Here is a 26,317-nt window from a genome sequence, read left to right on the forward strand (position 1 = left end):
CTTCTGCTGAGGACAAAACACAACTTCTCCACTTTGTCACTTTACTGATTTGTCACCTGAATATCTCCGTAAGCACTCGAGTTTGGGACCCTGGCAGATGAGTTATGGCTCAGCTAAACAATGAATTGCACATAATGAGGTAAATGCAATATAGCAGATGAATATGTGGTGGTGTGGAAGGATCACCAAGACATATTTGGGGGTAAAAAAAAAGGAAAGCAAGATGTAGAACCACTATGTATAAGATGATGCTATTTTGGCAAACAAAAACTTAAATATCTGTATGTACACACTAGAATGTGAACTATGAAGTTCAGGGATTTTTCTGTTTTACTGCTATGTTCACAGTGCCTGGCATATACGGGGCACTCAATACATATTTGTTTAATAAGTACATACGTATAAATGTATAAATCAGTGGTGGAAGATACACACTAAATAGGTGATTAATTCTGTCAAGGGACTGAAATTTGGGAGGGGCGGTGGTCAAGGGAGGTTTTTGTTTTTGTTTTGTATAGTTTGACTCTTACAAGGAGAACACAAGATTGTATTACTTGCATATAAATTTTAAAAAATGAAAGAAAAGCAGTCCAGCACAAAATACCACAGGTAATCAAACCAAGATTCAAAGTTAGGCTCCACTGAAACCATCCAGAGAAAAATGAATGGGGTTAAAAATAAAATTCGGCATTTATGAGTGAAGAAAGCTCATCAAAATACTTAACCGCCAGCTCAGAATTAACCCGCCCGGCAATGAGTCAGCTGGAGACACTGATGAAGTCCAGCCACTCTGCACACGTGATGAGGCTCCATCGTCCCCACAGGCCTCCCTTGGTGGCATCACACTTTCTGATTTGGGGGGTTTGCTTTTCAATTCTCTGTCCACAAGTTCATGAAGGCCTTTCACACAATGTACCAGAAAGTGCCCAGCTTGGTAAGTTTTTTTAAAGAGGGAAAAAAAAGAAAAGAATTAAGAAGCTGGGTAGGTAGCAAAGGCAGGAAAAGAGAAGCGCTTTAATGCCAGCGTTTGGAGATCACATACATCTCCCCTCAAAGGGAAGGACAGGCCTGGCTCAGGTTTTCAGAGGCATTGAGGACAGGCTACTCTCAGCGGATTCAGAGGCGTCCAGTGCAAAGGAACACCCCACAGGGGACTCGGCACTGCTATGTTTGGAAGCAGCTTTTCTCACACCAGGCTCAACTATTATTAAACAGCCTTCCTTCTTATCCTCTAGATTTGGAGTCAAACAATCGTCGCGCTCCCAGGGACAGGATGTTCAGAGCCGTTCCGAGACAGCAGGAGCGAAGACCCTGGAACGGTGCGGACAGGTCCCAACGGTGTGACCGGCAGACAGTAAAGCGAACATGGTTCACCACGAAGACACTGTGTGGGAGCCCCCGGGTGTGCCCGCCCTGGGCCGCCCCTGCTCGGCTGGGAGCCGGGCCCTGACCGGCCTCTACCCAGGCCGGTGGGCGGCTCGCTCGGCTTCACAACCCGGACGTCCTCGCCCGCACCAGGCCTGGGACAGGCTTTCTGTGAGATTTCTGGCAACAGCTCTCGAGAGGTGCACCTCCCGGCCCTCATACTTGACCACACAGTCTGTGGGAAACACGGCGGGAGGCGACACGGTACGCAGCCCGCAGCCCGCGAGCGGCGCACCCCCCCGCACGCACTTCCGCCGGAAGCCGACCTGGCCGCCAGCGCCACGTGATGACGTCACGGGTCCGCCGGAAGTCCGGGGACGCGCCCTGGAGGCGCCGGCCCGGTGCGGCTGGCGCTTTGCGGATTCCAGTGGTAAGTCAGCCACCGCTGGGCGATTAGGCACCCGGGCTCGCACAGGGCCTTTCGTCTCCCTGGCTGGCCAGCCCTTCCACTTTGTGTGTGGGGCTGTAGCCGCACCTCCACCCCGTCCGGCGCCCAGACGCCCTCGGTGTCCCCTCTGATCTTTCTGCACCCCGCCCCCCACCCCGGTTTCGGCTCCGGTGGAAAGCGCAGGCCAGGTCCACCCTCTGGGATCTTCGGACGGAGAGTGGCCTCTGGGATGCTCTTCTGTCGGGTCCCCAGCGTGGGCTCCTCAGGTATAGGGATAAACACCGAGGTCCAAGGCTCCGGGGTTATTTCTTCCCAGTTAGCTTCTTCTCTCGAAATCTTACAACCCCGTTCACCCGGTGGGGCCTCAGCATCCCCTGACTTCCAGATTTTTTTCCACGGTGTATTCCGCCCCTGACTCCTAGCCTGTCATGCTGTGTGAGTGCTGAATTGATGTCTCTGCAGCCAGATCCAGCCTCCTAGAGGAACCATGTCTCCTGCAGCTTTGGATGCCACCTGTGGTGCCAGGCGCACGCCGCTGTACAGGAGGGGATGCCGTTTGAATTCTCCATGAATGTTCCGAGGAGGGATGCCAGAGCTGCCGGCCGAAAGCAATCCAAACAAAGGAAATATGTAGGCTGGGGACCCTGAATCAGCTCGTGAGACTTGCTGCTCTTCGTTTCCTATATCATATTTGATGAAAAGTTTCTAGTTTGGTTATCATAGTTGGAAGTTCCTCCCAGAATCATATCTGCCAAGGCCAAAAGTAACCATTTCCAGTTTCTTAATACAGGCCTGTGTGTTGACGCTCGTCCGTTCACGCTCGTCCCCCCGGGTGATCCCTGATTTTTGTGGTCAGTGTTCTGGGGAGACTTTCGTAGGACCCCATGCCTGATCCTGGCTGGGGGCCCCTGACTGCCTCTGGTGGGTGCTTGTTCCCATAGCATTGTCAGCAGATTCTCTTGGGTACATTCATATCCATGTCATTGTGGATATTCAGGGGAGTAAAAGACTGATTTACCGCTGTGAGAGGGAAGGCAGATGCATTTTGCATATTCTTCCGCACTTATTTTGGGATGTGCAGGCAGGAGATGCCACAGGGCAGACCACAGTGGTTTGATGAGGAAGCTCTTGAAGGGTGGCCAGGTGGGAAACCCCACTGAGAGGCAGTTTGTGCTTGAAGGCTGAAGAATTCTGTTTGGGGAGCCACTTAGGGAATTGATGTCCACAAATATGCGTTGGACTACATCCCCCAGTAGTAGTCACTCTCTTTCTGTTCGTTTGTAGCCCCAGGATGGACTTTCTGGTCCTCTTCTTGTTCTACCTGGCTTTTGTGCTGATTGGTGGTATTACCATCTGCATCTGCTTGAAAACCGCTCGCTTGAAAGGCTTGGTCAGAAGAGGAGCACAGGTAACAGTAACGTTGGGAGACTGCTGGATCTTTTTTTTTTTTTTTTTTCAAACAGCAGAAGTTTACTTCCTCACAGTTCTGGAGGCTAAAAGTGCAAGATGAAGGTGTTGGCAAGTCTGGCTTCTCCTGAGGCCTCTCCTTGGCTTGCAGGCTGTGTGTTCTCACACGGCCCTTTCTGTGTGCACACACCCCAGGTGTGTCTTCCAGGATTGAAGGACAGTGCCCTTTTAAGAGCACTGAGACTGCTGGATCTTGAATACCACCAGTGTAAAAGGCTCACCAGTTTTCTGTTGGAACAAAAAGAGGTGCCGTTTTTTATTCGTTTGTTCACTAGTTCTTTCACTTCTGGCACTTGTGGAATATTCGAAAGTCGCTTTTTGTTTTTGTTGCTGTTGAAAGTAATCTTTTGATGATGATTTAGGAGAAGGTAGCATGTTCAAGGTTGGCTGTTTTTCTCTGGAGTTGATGCCTGTAATTGGGCATGGGTGTGAGCAGTGTCTGCCTGGAGGGGCCTTTTGGGTGAAACTGGGGATTGTGTGAGCAGAAAGCTGAACATCGGGCTGCCCACACTCCTCCAGCCTTGGGAAGGGGTTGGCCTAAGGGGGGCCCTGGGCTAATGCCCCGCTATCTGGAAGGGACTCTGGAACCTAGGATTGAACCCAAGGCAGGGAAAGGTTACATTAGCAGGTCACATTAGCATTACCTGATCCAGCCCCTCTGCTCACCTCCTTTTGCCTGAAGACCCCGACTTAGCACCTTGTTTGGGGTCAGGATGGAAATGAAGGGGTTGACATCAGAGGAAGGCCAGCAGAGGGAAGCCCTCTTCTTTATTCTCACTTAAATCTCTTCTCTGCTCACATGCAGAAACAGTCCTTACTGTCACCAGTATTGCTGGCTGAAAGTGAAGCACCTAATGTGTTTAGGAGTGGGGAGAATGAGAAATGAAACTGAACCTTTCTTTTTCCTTTTGTTTCAGATATTTTCATATCTGATTCCAGAATGCCTTCGGAGAGCCACGATAAGATTCCTTCATTACCTCTTTCATACACGGTATTTATAGTTCAGAGTTTAAGTATTCTTTTCTGTTTCGATTGTTAATTGTTGCTGCCCTCTAGCTTTAAGAGGTTCCCTGTTTGCAGCGTGGTACAGGGAGGGATGCTGGAGGGGTCCAGAGTCCTGAGTTTAGAAGCTCCACTCACAGATAATCTACCTTTTATCTCTGGGTTGTTTGTTTGTTTGAACAAATTTATTTATTTATTTATTTATTGGCTGCGTTGGGTCTTGGTTGCTGCGCATGGGCTTTCTCTAGTTGCAGTGCGTGGGCTTCTCACTGCAGTGGCTTCTCTTGTTGCAGGGCATGGGCTCTAGGCACACAGACTTCAGTAGTTATGGCACGTGGGCTCTAGAGCTCAGGCTCAGTAGTTGTGGCACATGGGCTTAGTTGCTCTGTGGCATGTGGGATCTTCCGAGACCAGGGATCAAACCCATGTCCCCTGCATTCACAGGTGGATTCTTAACCACTGGGCTACCAGGGAAGTCGTATCTCTGGGGTTTTGACATATGTAATTTTAAGTAGAAATATTTAAAGAATGGGAAAGTATTGACAAGCATTTCTATAAAAAGAAATATATACTGAGACCTCAATTCCCAACACAAGTGATGATAATGATAGATAATGTTCGTTGCGTACTTCCTATGTGGTAGGCACTAGGAGAAATGTTTCACATGATTTGTAATATAATTCTTACTGTTGTCTCAGCTGCAAAGGAAGTGGCCGTCCCTTGGTTCACCTTCTGTAGTGTGGTATGAGTTTTTCACAGAGAAGCCCCTGTGAACAAGTCACGTACCTGTTTCCTTTCAGAAACTACACCTTCGTGATCCTGCATCTCATCTTGCAAGGGATGGTTTATACTGAATACACCTGGGAAGTATTTGGCCTCTGTCAAGAGCTGGAGTTCTCCTTGTATTACCTTTTTCTGCCTTATCCGCTGCTGATCATAAACCTGGTTTTTTTCACCCTAAGTTGTGTAACTAACCCTGGTAAGTTGAGGATCTTAGTGTAGGAGATGGTGACAGCTCAACTGTCTGTCTTACTGATGGTGGTACAAGCAAGTAGTAATCCCTCCAAGGGCTTTGCAGAAAATTTGATAGGTGGGGTTTGCATGATGTTTCAATTAGGAGTGTTTTCTAAGTTTACTTTTTTCTTCTTTGTCCCACAGATGGTGTAGAACTATTTAAATACTATCACTTAAGTGTGTTATATACAGAGCTTGCAGTCTGTATGATACTGTTTCTTTTAAAATTGCTATTGCTTTTTGCATTATGCCCAGGCAATAATGGCCCAGTAGTCAGTTTCTGTAAATGATCCATGTGTTCTTTTTTTTTTTTTTAATAAATTTATTTTTTTATTGGATTTATTTTTTTATTGTGTTGGGTCTTCATTGCCGCACATGGGCTTTCTCTAGTTGCGGTGAGTGGGGGCTATTCTTCATTGTGGTGCGTGGGCTCCTCATTGTGGTGGCTTCTCTTGTGGAGCACGGGCTCTAGGCACGTGGGCTTCAGTAGTTGCAGCACACGGGCTCAACAGTTGTGGCACACGGGCTTAGTTGCTCCACGGCATGTGGGATCTTCCTGGAGCAGGGATCGAACCCGTGTCCCCTGCATTGGCAGGCGGATTCTTAACCACTGCACCATTTAGGAAGCCCCTACACTATTTTTTGATATATACTTGCTTGGTACCTTTTTCCCCCATCCATTTTAACCTTTTCTATCCTTGAAGGACCAAAGGTCCATTAATTAATGAATAGATAAATTAAATGTGATGTACCTATTCGTTGGAATGTTATTCAGCCTTAAGAAGGAATGAAGCACTTATACATCCTATAACATGGATGAACCTTGAAAACATGATGCTCAGTGAAAGAAGCCAGGTACAAAAGACCACATGTTGTATGATTCCATTTATATGAAGATCCAAAAAAGGCAAATCCATAGAGACAGAAAATAGATGAGTGGTTGCCGGGGACTGTGGGATTGGAGAGAAATGGAGAATGACTGCTGAAGGATTTCTTTTTGGGTGGTGGTTGTACAACTCTGTGACTATAAAAACCATTGAATGGTAGACTTTAAACAGGTGAAGTGGGTTTATGAGCTATATCTCAATAAAGCTGTTAATTTAAAAAATAAATTACTCAGAATATTAAATATAGGAGTTTTAGTTGTGCTTTGCTAGGACAGATTGCATGAACTGTATTGCTCGAAACTGACACTTGTCCTTCCTTTTTTTGAGGTACCATAACAAAAGCAAATGAATTACTGTTTCTTCAAGTTTATGAATTTGATGAAGTGATGTTCCCAAAAAACATGAGGTGTTCTACTTGTGATTTAAGGAAACCAGCACGATCCAAGCACTGCAGTAAGTCTGGCTCTGGCCTCTCCAGCTCTGCCCTCGCATAACAGACAAGTGGGCTTTGTCTGTACGGGAATGTTACATAAATGTGGAAGCAGGGCTGTTTTACCCCCAGACATAAGGCAGCCTCTGCTGGCAGAGGATAGTTAGGTAGTGGTTTCTTTGGGGTGCCCAGAGGCGAGGTCTTGTGTTCTGTAGAGTGGGCAACCCTCAGCTCTGGGCAGAACAGCCCTTCCTTTGCCATGTGGCAGGCTTGCTGCTGGAGAGATGAGTCTGTGCGACGCTGTGTCTGCAGACTTCAGTCCTGGCAAGGCCGCCTCTTCTGGGGAGTGGCCAAGAGTCTAGATTAGTGCTGTCCAACAAAAGTACAGTGTGAGCCACAGAGGTGATTTTATTTCATTTTATTTATTTATTTTTTAAAAAATTTATGTATGTATGTATGTCTGTATGTGGCTTTGTTGGGTCTTAGTTGCAGTACGTGGGCTCTTCATTGTGGCGTGTGGGCTTCCCCAGTCGTGGCAGGCAGGCTCCAGAGCATGTGGGCTCAGTAATCGTGGCACACGGGCCTTCTAGCTGTGGTGTGTGCAGGCTCTAGAGCACGCGGCCTCAGTAGTTGCAGCACGTGGGCTTAGTTGCCCCTCGGAGTGTGGGATATTAGTTCCCCGACCAGGAATCGATCCTGCATCCCCTACTTTGGAAGGCAGATTCTTAACCACTGGACCACCAGGGAAGTCCCACATATGTGATTTTAAATTTTCTAGTAGCCGTGTTGCAAAAGTAAAAAACAGTTGGCAAAATTAATTTTAATTATATGTTTCACTTAATCTATCTAAAATACCATTTTAACACATAATCAGTATAGAAATATCATTCACTGATTTTTAATATTCTCTTTTCATACTGATTCTTTGAAATTCAGTGTGTTTTTTACATTTACAATACATCTCAATCAGTAGACACTAATTTTTATTGGAAATTCTTGATCTGTATTTAAATTTCATAAAATTTATAGTTGGAAGAGCTGATTCACATACCCAAGCTATGCTTGACATTCTTAGAAAAGTTTTTCAGTGACTGAATCAGTACCAAAACATCATTTTCCTTTAATATCCGTATCTACATTGACATAATGGTTCATCTTTATCAGAAGAATTGATTTGATATTAAAGCAAAAGCATCAACTTTAAAATTATACGTCTGTCCAAGTTAAGTAAGTTCACTAAGTATTTTGTCATCTCAGCGTTATTCATGTTGCTCGCAAAGGAGCAGTGCATACTTGGAAAACAGCTGTGACTTTATCAGTATCAACAAAGTAGTCTTTCAAGTTTCTCTCGTAGCCACGTTTCACGTGCTCAGAACCCACACACGGGTTACTGTTTTGGCTACTGTATTGGATACTGCGGTCCTGAAAGCTTGGTGACAGCAGCTGCTCAAACTGCCAGTGTCAGTGTGTGAAACTCTCGGTAGATGTGCATGGTGTCATTACAAGGATCAACACAGGGTTGTGGCTCCCCCGTTTCTGTGCAGGTGTGTGTAACCGGTGTGTGCACCGCTTTGACCATCACTGTGTGTGGGTGAACAACTGCATTGGGGCCTGGAACACCAGGTACTTCCTCCTCTACCTCTTGATGTTGACGGTTTCGGCTGCCACCATGGCCGTGGTGAGCACTGTGTTTCTGGTCCAGCTGGTGATGATGTCAGACTTGTACCTTGAGACTTACGTCGATGACCTTGGACACTTGCAGGTTGTTGACACTGTCTTTCTTATTCAGGTAATTATTCTATAGGCTGTATGTTTCTGACTTCAGGTTTCAAAATTGGAAAAAGGACATTTGTTTTCTCAGTCAAAACATGAAGGCATTCCTTTTTAAAGAATTGATATATACTTTTTTTAAATTGACAGATAATTCACACACCATAAAATTTGCCCTTTTAAAGTATACAATTCCGAGGTTTTAATGTATTCACAGAGTCATGTAACCATCACCACGATCTAATTTCAAAACATCTCTTTATCCCAAAAAGAAACTCTTATCTATTAGCAGTCACTCCCCATTCCATTTTTCCCCAGACTCTGGCAGCCACCAGTTTCCTTGTCTTTATGGATTCGCCTTTTCTGGTCATTTCACATAAATGGACTCGTACAATATGTAGCCTTTTGTGCTGGTTTCTTTCACTTAGCATAATATGTTCAAAGCTCATTCATGTTGTGGCATGAATCAGTGCTCCATTCGTTCTTATGGCTAAGTAACATTCCATTGTAATCCCTTGAGGAACCACCAGACTGATTTCCAAAACATTTGCATCATTTACATCCCCACCAGCAATCTGTGAAGGTTCTGATTTCTCCACATGAACAATACTTGTCATTGTATTTTTTTTGATTACAGCCGTATAACGGGTATGAAGTGATGCCTTACTGTGGTTTGATTTGCGTTTACCCTAATGACTAATGATGTTGAGCATCTTTTCATGTCCTTATTGGCCAATAATATATCTTCTTTGGAGAAGACGATTCAGAGACGCAGCAGCTCATTTTTTAACTGGGTTGTCTTATTTTTGTGCTGCAGGAGTTCTTTTTATATTTTGGACACTTGACCCTTATCAGATACATGATGTGCAAATATCTTCTCCCATTCTGTTGGCTGTCTTTTCATTTTTTTGATAGTATTCTTTGAAACACAGAAGTTTTAAATTTTGATTTTTTTTCTTTTTTTGATTTTGTTGTAGTATCATAGCTAAGAAATCATTGCTCGATCCAAGGTCACGAAGATTTACACTTAAATATTCTTCAAAGTATTTTATAATTTTAGCTTTTACATTTAGGTCTTTGATCATTTTGAGTTAATTTTTACATATTGTGTTCAGTAGGGTTCCGACTTTATTCTTTAGTTTGTGGATATCCAATTGTCCCAGCATCATTTATTGAAAAGACTGCTCTTTGCCCATTGAATTGTTTTGGCACCTTGTCAGAAATTAATTTACCATAATGTAAAAGTTGAAGCCATTCTTTAAAGACCCATTTGATTGCTAAAAGATTTCTGTTTCATTTATGGGAAATGGCTTATGAGCAGTCTTTTTTTAGGTAACTGTCCAATTCTCCTTGAGTGTTTTTTTCCTTTTGTTTCAAAGAAAATAAAATGAGCAAGTGGGATGTATTCCATGAATGCAACGTTGGTTCAGTATTGGGAAACTGATTAGTATCTTATACAGCATTATTAAGTATAAGGAACAACGATATGATTATTTCTCTAGGTGCTGAAAAGCCTGTCAAAAAATTCAATACCCGTTATAATTAAAGCACTTAGAAAATTGGAATTGAAGGATATTGTCTTAATATGATAAAATATACACATAGTCCTAAAGCCTGCATCTTTTTTTTTTTAAACTCTTATTTCAAAATAATGGTAGATTTCCAGGAGGTTACAGGAATACTGTGCACCCCTAAGCTCCTTTCCCCAGGCCAGAATCCTTATGCAACCATAGCACAAAAGCAAGAAATTGACATTGGCACAATCCATGAAGCTGATTCAGATTTTGCCAGTTATATATGTGTTCATTTGTGTTGTGTGTATAGCCCTGTGCAGTTTGTCCCATGTGTAGCTTTGCATAACCACCACCACAATCAAGATGCTCTTCTGTCTATCACCACAGATTCCCTGTGTTACCCCTGATACCCACATCCTCCTCCCCACATCCCTAATGCCCAGCCATCACCTATCTGTTCTCTGTCTCTGTTATTACGTTATTTCATGATTGTTACATACGCGGAATCCTACAATAGCATTTGGTGATTGGTTTTTTTCACTCTGCGCAGTTTCCTTGAGATTCATCCTAGTAGGTTGCATGTGTCAGTAGTTCATTCCTTCTTACTGCCATATAGTTTTCCATGGTGTGGATGGACCACAGTTTGTTTAATCAGTTACCATTTGAATAACATTTGGGTAATTTCCAGTTTTTGACTATTACTAATGAGGCTGCTACGAACATTTGTTTATAAACTGCTGTGTGAAAATAAGTCTTCAGTGTGATTGTTGGGTTGTATGGTAAGTCCATTTTAGGTTTTGAAGAGGAGGACCACACTGTTTTCCCGAGTGGTTGTACCTTCCTACATTCTCACCAGTGATGGGGGAGAAACTGGTTTCCCTGCACCTTTGCCAGCATTCTCATTACCACTGATTTTCATTTCAGAAGTTCCGATAGGTATGTCACGATACCTCATTGTTTTAACCTTGAGTAGCTTTTATTCTTGAGTTTCTTCCCAATTATGTAAATTTATAATCATACTGAAAAGTTAAAAGAATAACAGAATGACGACCCATATGCCTTCCAACATCTTTTCCTAATTAGTACATAGACATTGACCTAATATAAAGGCTCCTGAGTTTTACTCTTCTTCCTGGATGGACATTTAACTTGTTTCTTTTGGGAAGAGGGGCTGTTAAAATCAATGCTACAGTGACTACCCTTGTACCTGTATTTCTGTGGCCTTATTGTTTTCAGAGAGAGATTGATCTCTTCTGTCCATTTGGACTTTATGCTGATGCGTTAACTAAGATCAACATTCATTTCTGTTTCTTTTCTGAATAGCTAACTGGCATCGTCTCCTGAGTGTCCTTCCCCTTTTCCTTCAATGCACACACTGCATTTATCCCGTATGAAATTCTTCTTGGGCTGTTTGTCCGTGCTGTTTTTGGTTCTGATTTGTGTTCACTGGGTCAGATGTGTACGGAGATGGGGGAGCTGGGGAAGCTGCTCTGACCCGTGTGTGGACATGACCATGGCCAGTGGGTGCTGACCCTGACTTGTGACACAGCCTAGCTGCCTAATGTGCTGCTTCTTCTTCACCCGCAGTACCTGTTCCTGACCTTCCCCAGGATCGTCTTCCTGTTGGGCTTTGTCGTGGTGCTGAGCTTCCTCCTGGGGAGCTACCTGTGCTTCTGTCTGTACCTGGCCGCCACCAACCAGACCACTAACGAGTGGTACAGAGGTGACCGAGCCTGGTGCCAGCATTGCCCCCACGTGGCCCGGCCCCCATCAGCAGAGCCCCATGTTTACTGGAACATTCACTCCCGTGGGCTTTGGAGCAACCTTCGCGAGATATTTCTACCTGCTGCTGCACATTATGAGAGAAAGAAGAAATAAGAATGGGAGGAGTGTTACTGCCTTTTAAATATAGTATACATTTATTTATACATATAGATACTTTCTAAGCATTGGTTGAGTTATTTATTCTTTTGTGGTTTCTGCTGTGTTTATGAATTGGCTTTCAGTGGCTAAGGAGGGGAGAGGAAAACTAGTGTTTGCTGAGTGCCTAATCCTTGCCAGGTGCCATGCTAACACACCCTGGAGCACCCTTGCTAATCCTCTGTTCACTCAGCTGGCTGGACAGAGCATCTCTGAAGTCCTGGTGCCAAGGGACTCAAAGTGATTTCTCAGAGGTTCCGGTTGACCTTGGTCTCCCACTAGGCTCCTGGACAGGAGGGGCCTTATGGCTGTGTCCCCTGCCGGGCAGGAGGGTCTCCGTGACTTGGAGTTCTGGCTGCACCCTCTTTGATGTCCTTTCCATCCTTCCCAGGGAAAAGCCTTGGCTGTTTTTCTTCTCCTTAGCCACCCCAGCACCCTCACGGAGGCGCACCCTGAGGCCGGAATGGGCCTCGCACAGAACGCGCCTTCCCGGGGCCTCTTGCCTGCCCTGCGCTGCCCTCTTGTGGCCACGTTCAAGTCGTTTCTGCCCTGTTTGTAAAATCCCAAGCGAAGCCCCCAATTCCCTCACTGCAGAGGTGAATGCAGGTAAAGGGATTCATATAGAAAGCGCGGAGGGTTTTTAGGATGTCAGCCCTTAGGGGTCAGGAGCAGGATACCTGATTCCTGCGGCGGCCAGGCTAGGCCGGGCCGCTTTGGAGGGGCGGGGGAATAGGGACTCTGGGGTGGGGGCAGGGCCCTGCAATTTGGCACTGCGGCCCCGCGAGTGCCGGCTAGATTTCGCCCTTAAAGCGAGTGGCGGAGGCCTGACCCGGGGCGCCGCGCCACAGCCTATCCCGAAAGCGCGGTGAAGTCACGCACAGGCTGCGAGCGCCGCGTGAGGAAAGCGACGGGAGGTCCGGGCGGGGCTTGCGGAGGCGAGGTGGGGGGCGCGCACCAGACCCAGAGAGCGTGCGCCGGTGGGTGCAGCACCCGGCTCCGCCGCTCCCCACCCGCCCGGCGGTCGATGGGCCCGGGTCCAGGGGAGGGGCCTGGGTCCAGGGGCGGGGCCTGGGTCCCTGGGAGGGGCCCGGGTCCAGGGGAGGGGCCGGGGGCGGGGCACTTCCGCGCCCGCGGGCCGAGCCGCCAGGGGGCGCCCTCCCGGGGGCGGGCCCTCGCCACCTCTCCGTTTGGCCCCTGCTGGCCGCCGTCGCCGCGCTCGGCCTCCGCCGCCGTTCGGCTCCGCGGCGGCCGGTTCCCAGGGCTCTTGGCGGCGCCGCAGTCGCGCACTTGGGGCGCCCGCTGGCCGCCAGCGGCGGCGGCGGCGGCCCCCTGAGCGGGCCCGAGCGGGTGGCGGGGGCGGGCGGCCGCCGCGGCCCAGGCGCGGGGTTGGCGGGTGGAGGCCGGGTCGCGGCCTCTTTGTCTCGGCCGCGGCGGGCGCGTCCGAGGGGCCCCGGGCGGAAGTCCCGGCGCCGCGGCCGCACCATGAGCGACATCCGCCACTCGCTGCTGCGCCGCGACGCGCTCAGCGCCGCCAAGGAGGTGCTGTATCACTTGGACATCTACTTCAGCAGCCAGCTGCAGAGCGCGCCACTGCCCATCGTGGACAAGGGCCCCGTGGAGCTGCTGGAGGAGTTCGTGTTCCAGGTGCCCAAAGAGCGCGGCGCACAGCCCAAGGTGCGCCGGGCGGCCGGCTGCCGCGCCCCCGATAAGGGACCTCCGGCTTCTCGGTGACAGGCATCGGCCGGACCGCTGACCCCCTTCCGATCGCGGGCTCTGTCCTCGCCCTTGGCCTTGATCCTTTAGCAGCAGCCAGAATGCCCGTTTTGCGGGCCTGTGACAACCGTGTCTCAATGGTGTTAGAGGAGGAGACTTTACAGGCCTGTTACCGAGAATCTCAAACCGCTGTAGGTCGCCCTGAGCCCCCCAGGGTGATGCATAATGACGTAGAATGACATTTCCCGAGATTAACAGTAAAGTTCTGTTCGGTGGGATCCCAGCTTTAGGGAGGTGAAAAGTTCCCCGAAGGAGAACAGGGTATAATCTGTTTTCTCACTGTGTGAAATGAACAGGCTGAATTTCTCATCGCTTCTCCTGGATTTGTTTTACAGAGATTGAATTCACTTCAGGAGCTCCAGCTTCTTGAAATCATGTGCAATTATTTCCAGGAGCAAACCAAGGACTCCGTCCGGCAGATTATTTTCTCATCCCTTTTCAGCCCCCAAGGGAACAAAGCCGATGACAGCCGGATAAGCTTGTTGGGAAAGCTGGTCTCCATGGCAGTGGCTGTGTGTCGAATCCCAGTGTTGGAGTGCGCAGCCTCCTGGCTCCAGGTACGTCTCTAGAGGTAGCCTTCTCCGGAGAGTCTCTGAAGAGGTGTTTAGTGTCGGGAATTTAATTTCCTTGGGTTTCTAGAGAGCTCTTTTCCACGTGTTGTCTCCTTGGTGTCACTGATAACCTATACCTATGTATACCCTATACCTATATATACAAGTGATCACCATTCTTGAGAGAACCATAGTGAGTACTGGTAAATGATTTAGAAAACCAAGGGCTCCATCTTCAGAACAAGTGAAAAGTTATTTTTCTTAGTTGAAAACAATAAGGTAGGGTTTTGAAAACAGCTATCCGTGTAGTCTCAAAGATTGGATTGTGTTTTTTAAAAGATCATTATGTGTCAGACTGTGACAGTGTTTACTTATTTTTTTATCCAGTTAGATCAGTAAGCATGTGAGTTTTCCAGGGTGCCATTTCAAAGCTGACGGCTCTTCTAATGGATATGGACACAGGAGCCTTCTAGAGTGTTTTTAAATATCCAAGAATAAAAAAGTATTTTTATAGTAGGTTCCGTGTTAGATAGTTTTTTGGAAGATCTGTTTTGTTTTGGTTTTTTGTTATTCAGAGTTGTTGAAAAATTCATAATCCACTCAGAGTAACTATTAACTCAAGCTTTTGATTAACATGGTCCTCCGCTAAGCTGACGGAATTGACTGCATTCAGTTTCTCAAACCTGCTTCATTCCTCAGGATTGACATCAATTGGGTTTTTTCCAATTTATGTAGGTGTTTTTCCTGTGGTCTTATCTTTAAAATTTGGCTAGTAAAAATAGATATTGTTCTTTGTAATACACAGGTAAATCTCAAGGGAATCTGTCCCTTAATTGTCACCATTCTGATTTCTGGGGCACCCGAACTGATCCTGTGTGTTGTATTTAATGTCAAGATTATCTCTGTCTGTTGACAACCTGGTGAAGTCAGGTTCAGCATCTTGAAATTCATCATAAAATTTTCTGTTTATCTCTCGTGGTGCTGTTGTGCTGGCATTTTGGCCAAGTGAAATCACATGTTAACAGCAGGAAACAGTCCTGTGGCTTGGGACAGGGTTTGCCTCACTGGGGTGTAGGGCTGCAGCTTCCTCCAGAGGAAAGGTAGGGATGGCTGGTTTGGGGCCTGAATGAACAGTCTGGCCTGATGCCTCCTTGCAGGTTGCCCTGTAGGCTGTGTTGCAGCCCTGGAACTGTAGCATCCTGAGCAGCTGTTAAATGTGGCTGCAGAGTGGCATCTGAGTGAGAAGGAAAAAGATGGGAGGGGGGTGATATAGGATTCAGAAGTATTAACAGAAGCCGTAACAGGAGAGGATTGTAAGAGGAATTGAGAAAGTACTGCTTTAAGTCAGACTCTCCTAAATCACAGCAAAGTGGTAGCAACTGTTAATTTTTACCTTTGGAATTTCACCTGTAGGGTTACAAAAATTGTTGTTTCCTCAGTTGAAGTCAGGAATGATTTTGCACAAGTAAACTTCAAAGCAAAGGTTAGCAGGCCTTTAATGTAAAGGACAAGATAGTAAACATTTTAGGCTTTTTGGGTCATGTGATCTCTCTCTTTTTTTAAAAATATTTATTTATTTATTTGGCTGCTCCGGGTCTTAGCTATAGCACATGGGATCTTTAGTTGCAACATGTGGAATCTAGTTCCTTGACCAGAATCGAACCCGGGCCACTGGACCACCAGGGAAGTCCCTTGGGTCATATGTTCTCTGTCACCCCTATTCAGCTGTGCCCTTTAGTGCAGGAACAGCCTGAGACAATAGGCAGACACATGAGCAGGGCTGTGTTTCAATAAAACTTTATTTACAAAAACAGGTGGCAGAACAGATTTGGTCTGTGGGCTTTTGTTCGCCAAGCCCTGCTTCAAAGTGAGCTGTTAACATCTTTTCCCCTCTTGGAAGGGGTTCTGCCGGTTCTGATCTTCACCATATGCACGTAGTTGCTCATCTCCCGGCTCACGACACCTGTAGTTACGTGGACTATGGCTTCTTTCCAGCGGACGCCTGCAGTCTACTGCGTACGGTTAGCCAGGGCCCTCGTGGACGACTACTGCTGTCTGGTGCCGGGATCCGTTCAGACGCTGAAGCAGATATTCAGTGCCAGCCCTCGCTTCTGCTGCCAGTTCATCACTTCCGTCACTGTGCTGTATGACCTGTCGTCAGGTAAACTTTCAACAGGTTGCTGCCCTTCAAGAGGCTTCGGCTCATTGCCAGTTGTATTTGCACTGAATACCCAGCCAGCGAATGCTTTGGTCTTTTTTTTTCCTCTGAAGTGTGTGTTTATTTCAGGCTGAAAGCTAAAGGGAAGGGCCACCTGGACCTCTGGAATTTCCTAACAGAGAACTTTCCTTAGTGAGTCCCATTTGCCTGACTCAGAATGGTCCAAGTGGCAGACAGCTAAAAAGCAAGGGTCTGGTGTCCGGGAGAGATGTGGCTTTCTCCCCAGACATGACTTGCTTTTTTAGTCCTTGCTTTTTATTCTGAAAAATTTCAAAACTTCAGAAAGTTGCGAGAGTAATATAACAAACCTTTATATACCTGTCACCAAGATTCACCAGTTATTAACATTTGCCATATGTACTCTTTCTCCTTTCCTTCAGCTCTTTCTCTCACCCTCTCCACAACACACTCACGGATATTTTTTCTTGAGTTATTGAGAACTATTGGCAACTATTGCTGCCAGTGTCACGTACCAAGTACTTAAATGTGTATCTAAGAACAAGAACATTTCCTTAGGCAAGTATAATATCATCGCATCTAAGAAATTAACTACCGACAGGATACTCTCATCTCATACAAGAGATGAGAGTTTGTTCAGATTCCTTAATTGTCTCAGTAACGTCTTTTATAGCCTTACCTCCCCCCTTCTGAGAGGCCAGGAGAATTCGGGATCCATTCAAGGCTCACACACAGTTGTCATGTCACTTTGGTCCTTTTAAAACAGTTCCCAGCATTTAAAAAAATTTCTGTGACACTGATGTGTTTTTTTTTAAGTAATTAATTTATTTATTGGCTGCACTGGGTTTTGGTTGCTGTGTGCGGGCTTTCTCTAGTTGTGGTGACTGGGGCTACTCTTTATGGTGCACGGGCTTCTCAATGCGATGGCTTCTCTTGTTGCAGAGCACAGGCTCTAGGTGCGTGGGCTGCAGTAGTTGTGGCACATGGGGTCAATAGTTGTGGCTCACGGGCTCTAGAGCACGGGTTCAGTAGTTGTGGTGTGTGGGCTTAGTTGCTCCAAGAGGCATGTGGGATCTTCCCGGACCAGGGCTCGAACCCATGTCCCCTGCATTGGCAGGTGGATTCTTAACCACTGCGCCACCAGGGGAGTCCTGACATTGACATTTTTTAAGCGTTCAGGCCTGTTATGCAAAGTATCCCTCAAGTTAGATTTGTCTATTTCCTTATGATAGGTTCAAGTTAAACATTTGTGGCAACAATATCACCCAGGCCCTGATGTGTCTTCTGTTGGGCTGTGGGTAATGTTCTGAGACTTCCTCAGCAAGGGGCCAGGAGAGGGCCTCAGGGAGATCATTAGATGGCATTTGACTTCGGCTGGAAGAAGCCCACATCCCTCGTCCCTGTCCAGCAGCAGAGCCCTCTAGTCAGGTGGTTTTACGCAGACTCACAGAAAAGAAAACCGAGAGAAATTGACCAGCTCTGCTTGAATTGGGACAGGGGTCTCAGACCCCACCCATTGGGCTCTGCTGCCCACTTTCCTGCCTCAGGGGTGGGTTCCAAGGAACATGGTTGACGAGCACTGAGTCCTTCTATGTCTGTGTGCCTGCATGACCCCCCACAGCCCGAGCAGTCCCTGGCTGGGGCCATGGCCCTCACTTTCCACATGGGGAAGTTACAGGCCTCGCCCTGGTGAACAGCTTTCTCTGCAGAGCCATACCCAAAGCCCACTGTTCTAGTTCAGGTTCCTCCTCCTCTGCCTTCAGCTCAGAGGGCTGACAGGTAGCCTTGTTCTCCTCCTGCTCTGGTAGCCAACCCAGCAGCTCGAAAGCCTTCAGCAACATTTCCCACTTTTGTTCCGTCCAGCGTTGGTCTCTTGCCAGCACCCTGATTACATTTGATTCTCCTTTTATTTGTAACTCTTTTCCTTGCTGTTAGCTTTTTAGTTTTCTTGAGGAAGTTCACGTGGACCTAACGTGCATGTTCAAGTGCATATCACACTCGTGTGTAATTGCATACTTTGCCTTTGTTGCCGCGTGCCACAGGGATGGGTGACGGCTCGTGGGCACCCCGCTGCTGGAGTGGGTCCTCAGAGGCTTCTCAAGAGCCCTTAATAGCTGGCAACAGTATTCAGGCCCGTAGGGAAGATTTAACTAAACCTAGTTTACGGCATCATAGTTGCCCTTTCAAGTCATCGGTCATTCCAGGGCAGTAAGGACAGAAATTGGCCTTAATGTTGGGAATGGATTAATTAACATATGGAGAAGGAAATAATGTTCAGAAAATACCACACACATTCTGGGATGGACATGAGACGTGGTATTCTTCTCTTAAGTCAGTTTGCCAGTCTGATATGTCAGTCTTTTTTCTTGTTTAAACCACTCTGTCGAGGTATGATTGACATGCAGAAAGCTGCATATTTATATGTACAGTTGGATGAGTCTGGTGATCCGGAAGTCACCAGCTACGCGGTGGGGGCCGAGAGGGCAGGCCTGGAGTCCACTGGCAACAGGGTGATTTGCCATTGCTCTTGGTGCTTCAGGTAACAAAAGAGCCTTCCTGGGGTGTCTGTGCCTTCAAAACCACCAAATGGAAGGAGCTAACCTAACCAAACAGAACCCCTCTTGCCCAACTGGTGCAGAGAACTTGGGTCTCCATGTAGGATGGTTGTGGCGATTATTCACTCAAGTACACACACTCATGTGTACCCACAGAGCACATGTGTACACAGCACATGTGCACATGCTGCCTTCAGGCTCCAGAGATGCTCCAGCTTAGACATGTGTGGGGCAGGGATGCTGGAGGAGTGGGCCTGAGACTGGCATTTCCCAGATAGAAACATCTCGGGGAGTCAAGGGGCCGGACACAGGGTCACCATAGTTTATTTTGCCAAGTAAAGGTCATAGACAACAACTGCCATCTCCTGTCACTGTCATTTCACAGCAGAAGGGACGGGAGTGGCTTAGCCCCCGAACAGTAGACAGTCTCAGGGGAAAGGCCGGTGTCACCTGAGAAAGAGCAACTGGGGACCTTACACCAACACGGGCTCACTCTGCCCCCACTCACCCTTCTCACGTTTGGCTCTGAACCTCAGCAGCCTGGAAATGGCTCCATCATCCTCAGCTTTTTCGTGAGCTGAGGGGTGCACAGCCCCAGAGACAGGAGGCTGGGGACCCGCTCCTGTGCACACGGACAGCCTAAGGGCAGTATGCGCTGACCCCAGGGTGGGCGCTGTGCTTAAGAGGTCAGGTCTGGGCCCACCACGTAGTTTTAATGAGTCTGGAGGAAATGAGTGAACATCTCTGTGCCTCAGTTTCCTCACCCTTTATGTGATAATGGGATGTTTGAGGATTAAGTGAGTTCATCTGTTTTAGGACTGAGACTGGCATTTGCCACGTCGTACACTCGGAATAAACGTCAACACTTGTTTTTGTAATTACCTTTCCTTGTCTTGCCATAGAATGTGCCAGGCCCGGCTTAGACAGAGGCTCCAGGTTCGGGGGTGGGATGGCTCCTGGCAGCTGGAGCTGCTCCCTGCAGGCCATCATAGCTGTCACTGTGCTACTCGGAGGCCACCAAACACAGGGACAAAACCTGGTCACAGCGAAGGGGTGAAGCGTGATGGTGGTTTTGGACACAGGTAGTGCACTTTTATTTAAATTGACACATAGGGTCACAGGCATAATGCGGTTGTAGGGCGTTGTTGGTTTAACATATTTCTTGAGCCCGACCGTGGCCAGGCTGCCCCAGCACCGGGGCTGGAGCACTGAGTAGGGTGAGAGCCCAGCCCTCTCGGAGGGGATGTTCCAGGAGAGGAGACAGAGGGTAGGAGAGGACAAAGGTGCACAGTCTGGATGTCGGGTGACGAGTACTGGGAGCTTGGAGGTCCGTCTTCCCCGTCTCCTCCTGTTCCTGGGGCCAAAGACCCTTCTGACTTAAGGGGTCTTTGTTTTGCAGACGACCTCATCCCACCGTTGGACTTGCTTGAGATGATTGTCAGCTGGATTTCTGAGGACCCGAGGCTGATTCTCATCACTTTTTTAAATGCTCCAATCGCAGCCAACCTCCCACTAGGATTTTTAGAGCTCACTCCGCTCAGGGGATTGATCTGCTGGTGTGTGAAGGCGCCTCTGGCGTATAAAAGGAAGAAGAAGCCCCCCTTATCCAACGGCCACGTCACTGCCAAAGTCACCAAGGACTCGGGGGGGGTGGACAGAGATGCCCACCTCTTGTACTCAAAGCTCCACCTCAGCGTCCTGCAGGTCCTCATGATGCTGCAGGTGCACTTGACCGAGAAGAACCTGTACGGCCGCCTGGGGCTCATCCTGTTTGAGCACATGGTCCCGCTGGTGGAGGAGATCAACAGCTTGGTGAATGAGCTGAACCCCCTCAATGCCTCCCAGGAGACCGAGCTCTCCCTGGACCGGCTGGCACAGGCTCTGCAGGTGGCCATGGCCTCCGGAGCCCTGCTGTGCACGAGAGGTGGGTGGTTGCCTGACCGGGCCTCCCTGGGTTGGGCACACCACCACCCATCAGAAAGAAAACAGGGACTCCTGGGCAAGGACTGTTTTCCACTTCTTTTAGGACTTCTTGCCTCTTCGTGAACGCAGGGGAGGAGGGCGGAAGTCACAGGACGCGCCCAGGTGGAACCCTGCGACCGTGACACCTGCATGTCTCCTGGCTGTTTGCTCAGGCCTGGGGACACCTCCAGAGCCTGGATAATAATGGCTTAATATCCTTGCTCTTAGGGAATCTTTTCTTTTTCTGCAGTTCTTTTCTATTGGGGCATAATTTACATACAATGAAACATACCTGTTTAAATGCAGGAACCATTTCCATCACCTGTTCAGAGGGCGCCTTAATTCTCCTGTGTTTCAGGGCTGAGACTCGCCCGGGAGAGTGGTCTGGTGCTGGCGGCATGCTTGTGTTTGCTTTTTGATGCTGGCTCACAGAGGGTGCCTGTGGCCCACGTGTGCTCCCTGGTGATGGGTTTCCCTTTTATCTTGCTCTTAGCCTCAGGCTGTCTCTGGGCCCTCTCCCAGCCATCTGACAAATTGCCACTAGAGCTGCCCCCTTTCCTAAGTGATGTCTTCTATTGGAGGCCTAGTGTGTTAAGGCAAAAATTGAAGAAAAAGAGACCCCAGCTTCTAAGTGTTGCTAGGAAGATGAGTAGGAGGCACTGTTAACTGTCTCGCTGGTGTCCTCGAACATCAGTGACCTTCTCTCCTTGTTGTCACTAGGCTGTTCCTTAATTCTGTGTCTCCTTAATTTCAGATGACCTGAGAACCTTGTGCTCCAGGCTGCCCCATAATAAGTAAGTGCCCTCCCAAGATTTCCAGCTGGGCCAAAGCGGGGGGGGGGGGCGTGGGCTGAGGTGGAGGGTGCAAGGCAGGGCTTCCCTAGCGAGAGCTGGTCTGCAGGGTCTAGAGCTTCTGTGTATAAGGGGCCCCCCGGGACCTGACGGTAAGTGGGGGATGGATGTGGTAGCGTAACCCACAGGAGCGGAAGCCCAAGCAGGGCGTCCATCAAAGAGGTGGGGAAAATGGCCATCCTGCTGGGAGCAAACTCCCTTACTGCCCGGCCAAGCAGCGTGCGTGTGTCATGGTGATGTTGGCACACGTGCAGCGTTGGTGATGTCATCGCACAGCCCTTAGGGAAAGACTGCAGAGACAGAGCCCTGGGCGCAGCGTGTCAGGCCAGCGCCTTGGTCTCGGGCAGCACAGGCTGGGTTCTGAGCATGGTTCTGCCTGTGGTTTGCTGTGACGTCAGGGCGTCTCTGAGCCTCTGTTTCCCCCCTTATAAAACGTGGGCCGTAATTCACTTGCCTCACGGGGTTGTAGTGAGGTTTAAACAAGGTTGATGTTTGCAGAGTGTCCACCACACACGGGAATCTCTCCATAAATGCTGGTTATTGTCCTAATTTGGGGGGAAGCAGCGGTAATAGTGGTGAAAAGCAGGAACCGTGTGGTCACACAGCTTCTGGTAAGAATTCCAGCCCTGCTACTTCCTGTCTGTCTGACTTTGGGCAAGTTCCCACTACCTCTGTTTTCTCTATGATATCGAGAAAATAATAGTGCCGGCCTCATGTCCCCCTGCTCCCCCACCTGCTCCCTGTCACAGGATTTTTGTGAGGATTAATAGTAAAAACACAGAAAGCACTTCGAATGATACCTAGTAAGTACCTAGGAAGTGTCAGCTGCTGTCGCTGCTGCTGTGACTTGAGGAGTTTCTCTTACTGAGTTGGTTTCACTGATGCTCACAGGCAAGGCAGTGTCATCAGTAGCAAAGAAAGCCGGAAGCAGCCCGACCGTCCCGTAGCAGAGGGGTACTTGGTTAGTTAGTAGTGATACATCAGAAGGGTGGAATTACATGTCCACTAAAAACAGTCATTGTGGTGAGAGCGTGTGAGGCGGTGTTCATGGTTGAAGGCAGAACGCCGTGCTCACTGCTGTGTGCACGTGGGCAGGGTGTACAAGAGTGAAAGCAGCTGGGGTCTTTCTTCGCGGGTCACGGTGGTTTTTTATGTGGATAGTGGGGCTCCAGGGCTGGCGCTGGCGGGCAGTGTGGACCGAGGGTGAGCGAGTCCACCAGGCCCCACTGCACCGTGTGTGCTCCCAGCCACCCGGGGCCTGACCCACCAAGCCATGCCCAGCCCGGAAGTGGGGGCGGGTGTGGCGCGTTGAGCACAGGCTTTATTTGAGGCCAAAAGTTTGGCTGGATGCTACTTCCCGGGCTGACAGCAGAGGAGCTGCGGCCGGAGGGCCAGGCTCGCCGTTGGGCTCTGAGGGGCAGGTGGCTCCGGACAGGCGTCTGGGTGGTTAAACAGGGGTTCCTGGAGGAACAGAGTGGACCTCCTTGAGATATTACAACAGCAGGATGGACAGCTTGTCCAGAGGCCACCTCGCCCTCAGGAGCCCACGCTGTGTTCTTTTGCCTCCCTCCCTCCCTTCTTTCCTTTCTTCCCTCCTTTCCTCCAAGAAAGTCCTTTGCGTCTGAGGACATCGTTAGTACAAGCAGGACTTCTTCCCCTCCTTGCACTCATCCCTTTGTAATCTTTCCCTTCTTTGTGCACAGCTTTTATTTAATGTTGAATGTTTTCAGGGCATTAAGATAGTGAAAGTATAAATCCTTTATCATCTTAGTGTTATAACTAGGGGTCCCCATGGGAATCTTCTGGAACTTCTAACAGCCCCTCGGGGACCCCCCCCAAACCCCGAGGCCTGTGACTGCTGCTCCTGACACAGCCCTGGGCCCCAGGCCCCAGGGGCAGCCTGGCAGCCTGGCACTGCCGTGGGGAAGGAATGGCCCACACATCTTTGTTGCCAATTGTTCCTTCTGTGTTCATTGTCTTCCAGACTAGACCGGAAACTTCCTGAAGCCCTTCTCTCTCTGGCGGGGGGTGCAGGTTCAAACAAACATGTGACCTGCGTTTTGCCTCCGCAGTACTCCCTCAGACTTATTTGTTTGCTGATTTCAGTAGAATTTCTCACCCAGACTTTTTAAAATGTAGTAACTGAAAAGGGAGTCAGGAGAGCTTCAAGCCACTAAAAGGCACCAGCTTTCTCCACGCCTGGGTTTAGAGCCTGAGCCCCTCCTGGGAGCCCATGGAACCAGACTTTGTACCTGGGGGTGAAGGTCACTCTGCCAGACTTAGCCCCCCGCACCCCCATCTCAGAGCTCCAGGAAGTAGCCGAGTAGTCAGTCTACCCAAGGGTGGAGTGGCCTGGCAGGTGGGCTTTCGCTGGGCCTTGCAGGGAAGATACGGCGGCCTCGTGGGACAGGGAAGCTGAGGGGCAAGTGGTGGCCGTGAACGGGACCTGGCAGGCGGGATTTGGTGATGTGGAGGGACAGTATAGACACGCAAGACACAGGACCCAGCCGGAGCCACAGCCCTGGGTGAGGCTGGGAGAGCAGAACGCAGAGGCCAGGGGAGCAGGGGGAGGGTAGGGCTGGGGAGGAGGCCTCTGTCCTGAAGGGGTGTAACCCGGGGAGTTGGTTGTTTCAGGCTTAGTCCGGACAAGCTAGAGGTAGTGAGAAAGTTAGGACACACTGCTGATGGTGCTGGGAAGAGATGGTGGCATTAGAAAGGATGAGAGTGATGAGAGGAAACTCTTCAAGGAGTTTCAGAAGGGACCAGCATTGGAGGTGACATTGAATTCAGGAGGGAGGAGGACTTCCTGGAGGCGGAGGCTGTTGATGTCCTGAACCACAGAGGAGAGCACAGACCAGGGTGGAGGGAGGTTGGGGAGGGGAGGACTAAGGCTCCTGGGGGTGGAAGTGGAGTGGGAGGGGGCCCTGAAAGTGGGTGAGGGCTGGGTCCAGGCCTGGGCCATCTCCGAAGACTCTGGATGTTGGATCATGTGAAAGGCCACCTTCCATGTGGCTTTATTGGAATTCAGTTAGGACTCGGTCATTAGGAGTGACTGGGAGAAGCGTGGCCGTCTGTCCTTCTTGCTGTGGCTCCCGAGTCACAGCCCCCACGCATGTGGGCAGTTGAGGTTGAAACAAACTTCGACCTGTCCCCGAGCCACAGAGGCTGAGGCTGCATCCGGAGCTTCTGTGAATCGCAGGCCCCTCCCTCCCCATCGTTGCCCGCAGGATCCTGGCTTTCCCCATGGGGGCCCCTCCCCTCTCCGGGCCCCAGTCTCTGAATACATCCTGCTGCCTCCAGGCCACCCCCTCCTACTGCTCCCTAGCCGTGAGTCCCCCTCCATTCCCCTGGGCACACAGTTTTCCCTGACTGGAAACCCAGTGCCTGTCCCTGGCGTGGGAGCAAGGGCTACCACGGCGGCCAACCCCCATTCCCTCCACAGTGCCACATGTCCAGTGGACGTGGCCGTTGGCACCAGCAGGTCCTGACCCTTCTCCTTTTGTTTGCAGCCTGCTCCAGCTGGTGATCTCGGGCCCCGTGCAGCAGGCGCCCCACGCAGCGCTCCCTCCTGGCTTCTACCCTCACATCCACACGCCCCCGCTGGGCTACGGGGCTGTGCCAGCCCACCCGGCTGCCCACCCCGCCCTGCCCACGCACCCTGGGCACACCTTCATCTCAGGCATGACCTTCCCGTTCAGGCCCATCCGCTAGGCCGGCCCCCGCGAACCATCGAGCGGCACCGTGCCTTCTGCGCATGGTTGGAGGAAGCCTTTCCGGGAAAGGGCAGCCGACCCGTAGGAGAGGCCTCGGGGGGGCAGCTGGGCGGCCCGTCTTCGCTGCAGAACTGCAGAACCACAGAACCAGGTCGGTGCCGAAGTTCTGCGACGTCACTGTCCAGGGGCCTCCTACCTGTCACACTCGTAAAAGTCCAGATGGGATCGATGAAATGAAATGTCCAGCCCCCTGTGGAGCGATGCGGGCATCTTTAAAAGCTGCCAGGGCTGTGAGCCTGTGGCTGGGGTGTCATTGCAGACACACGCCCTGAGCCTGTGCTGTCGGAGCACGGATGGAGGAGCAGCATTTGTGAGTCCGTCTGTCTGGCTTCCCTCCTTGTGGACGGGCTGTGTCCCCGCCAGGAACACAGGCACTCCTGCAGCTCTGGGAGCGCAAGGCTGAACCGCTGGCATCGCAAGCTCGCACCCAGCACTTGGTACCCGTCAGGGAAACCTGTGAGCATGGCCCCCATTACCAGGGGAATGAACTTCTCTGTTTTATTGGGGTCTCTAAATTTTCCTTTCGTATGTTCGAATAAAATTTTTTCTAAACAATTTCATAGACTTTATGGATTGTATTTTAAAAACTTAGTAGCCATGAGCCTCGGAGGTGTCCTCCGCAGTCTGCAGCAATCCTGATAAGAAGATTGGGTACAATTCTAGCCGCTCCTTTTGACAGAAACGCCACAGACACCCCCCACCCTGTACAGTGCACCTGGGCTCTGTCTGCTTCGATTACGAGTCCTTTCTTCCCTCAGCAACAAAACTCAGGCCTCAGGAGTTTTCTCCAGCATGTGGTTGGAAGGTATCTGCTCTGCGTTCTCACTTACTGGTTTGGGGAGAAGGAAAGATAATCAGT

General features: G+C 49.5%; 2 protein-coding genes across 11 annotated transcripts; both read left to right on the forward strand.

The window, feature by feature from the left end:
* Positions 1 to 1,718: 1,718 nt before the first annotated feature.
* On the forward strand, positions 1,719 to 11,833 carry ZDHHC4 (zinc finger DHHC-type palmitoyltransferase 4). 10 transcript variants are annotated; one of them, XM_057750738.1, is made up of 8 exons: positions 1,719 to 1,795; positions 2,276 to 2,443; positions 3,098 to 3,221; positions 4,198 to 4,271; positions 5,083 to 5,261; positions 6,511 to 6,636; positions 8,158 to 8,402; positions 11,485 to 11,833. In XM_057750738.1, the coding sequence occupies exons 2-8, from the start codon at positions 2,385 to 2,387 to the stop codon at positions 11,773 to 11,775; spliced, it is 1,098 nt and encodes a 365-aa protein (XP_057606721.1). In that variant the 5' UTR covers positions 1,719 to 1,795; positions 2,276 to 2,384; the 3' UTR covers positions 11,776 to 11,833. The 10 variants fall into 10 exon arrangements, with proteins under 10 accessions (XP_057606721.1, XP_057606723.1, XP_057606720.1 ...); XM_057750740.1 differs by having other exon boundaries at positions 1,744 to 1,795; positions 2,314 to 2,443; XM_057750737.1 differs by lacking the exon at positions 1,719 to 1,795 and adding an exon at positions 1,809 to 2,079.
* Positions 11,834 to 13,025: 1,192 nt separating this feature from the next.
* Positions 13,026 to 26,015, forward strand: INTS15 (integrator complex subunit 15). Its single transcript, XM_057695389.1, has 6 exons — positions 13,026 to 13,491; positions 13,926 to 14,147; positions 16,137 to 16,302; positions 20,272 to 20,796; positions 21,589 to 21,628; positions 25,195 to 26,015. Exons 1-6 carry the CDS (start codon positions 13,300 to 13,302, stop codon positions 25,394 to 25,396), a joined length of 1,347 nt encoding a protein of 448 aa, XP_057551372.1. The 5' UTR covers positions 13,026 to 13,299; the 3' UTR covers positions 25,397 to 26,015.
* Positions 26,016 to 26,317: the final 302 nt, after the last annotated feature.

Source organism: Hippopotamus amphibius, chromosome 9, assembly GCF_030028045.1.
Source record: "Hippopotamus amphibius kiboko isolate mHipAmp2 chromosome 9, mHipAmp2.hap2, whole genome shotgun sequence".
NCBI classification, from domain to species: domain Eukaryota; kingdom Metazoa; phylum Chordata; class Mammalia; order Artiodactyla; family Hippopotamidae; genus Hippopotamus; species Hippopotamus amphibius.

Excerpts from the sequence above, each read along its gene's own strand:
- ZDHHC4 (XM_057750733.1), top strand. The coding sequence starts at position 3,320 with ATGAAGGTGTTGGCAAGTCTGGCTTCTCCTGAGGCCTCTCCTTGGCTT. Across the intron at positions 4,272-5,082 it reads CATTACCTCTTTCATACACG|AAACTACACCTTCGTGATCC; the intron begins GTATTTATAGTT and ends GTTTCCTTTCAG. Across the intron at positions 6,637-8,157 it reads AGCACGATCCAAGCACTGCA|GTGTGTGTAACCGGTGTGTG; the intron begins GTAAGTCTGGCT and ends GTTTCTGTGCAG.
- INTS15 (XM_057695389.1), top strand. The coding sequence starts at position 13,300 with ATGAGCGACATCCGCCACTCGCTGCTGCGCCGCGACGCGCTCAGCGCC. Across the intron at positions 16,303-20,271 it reads GCTGTATGACCTGTCGTCAG|ACGACCTCATCCCACCGTTG; the intron begins GTAAACTTTCAA and ends TTTGTTTTGCAG. Across the intron at positions 20,797-21,588 it reads AGCCCTGCTGTGCACGAGAG|ATGACCTGAGAACCTTGTGC; the intron begins GTGGGTGGTTGC and ends CCTTAATTTCAG.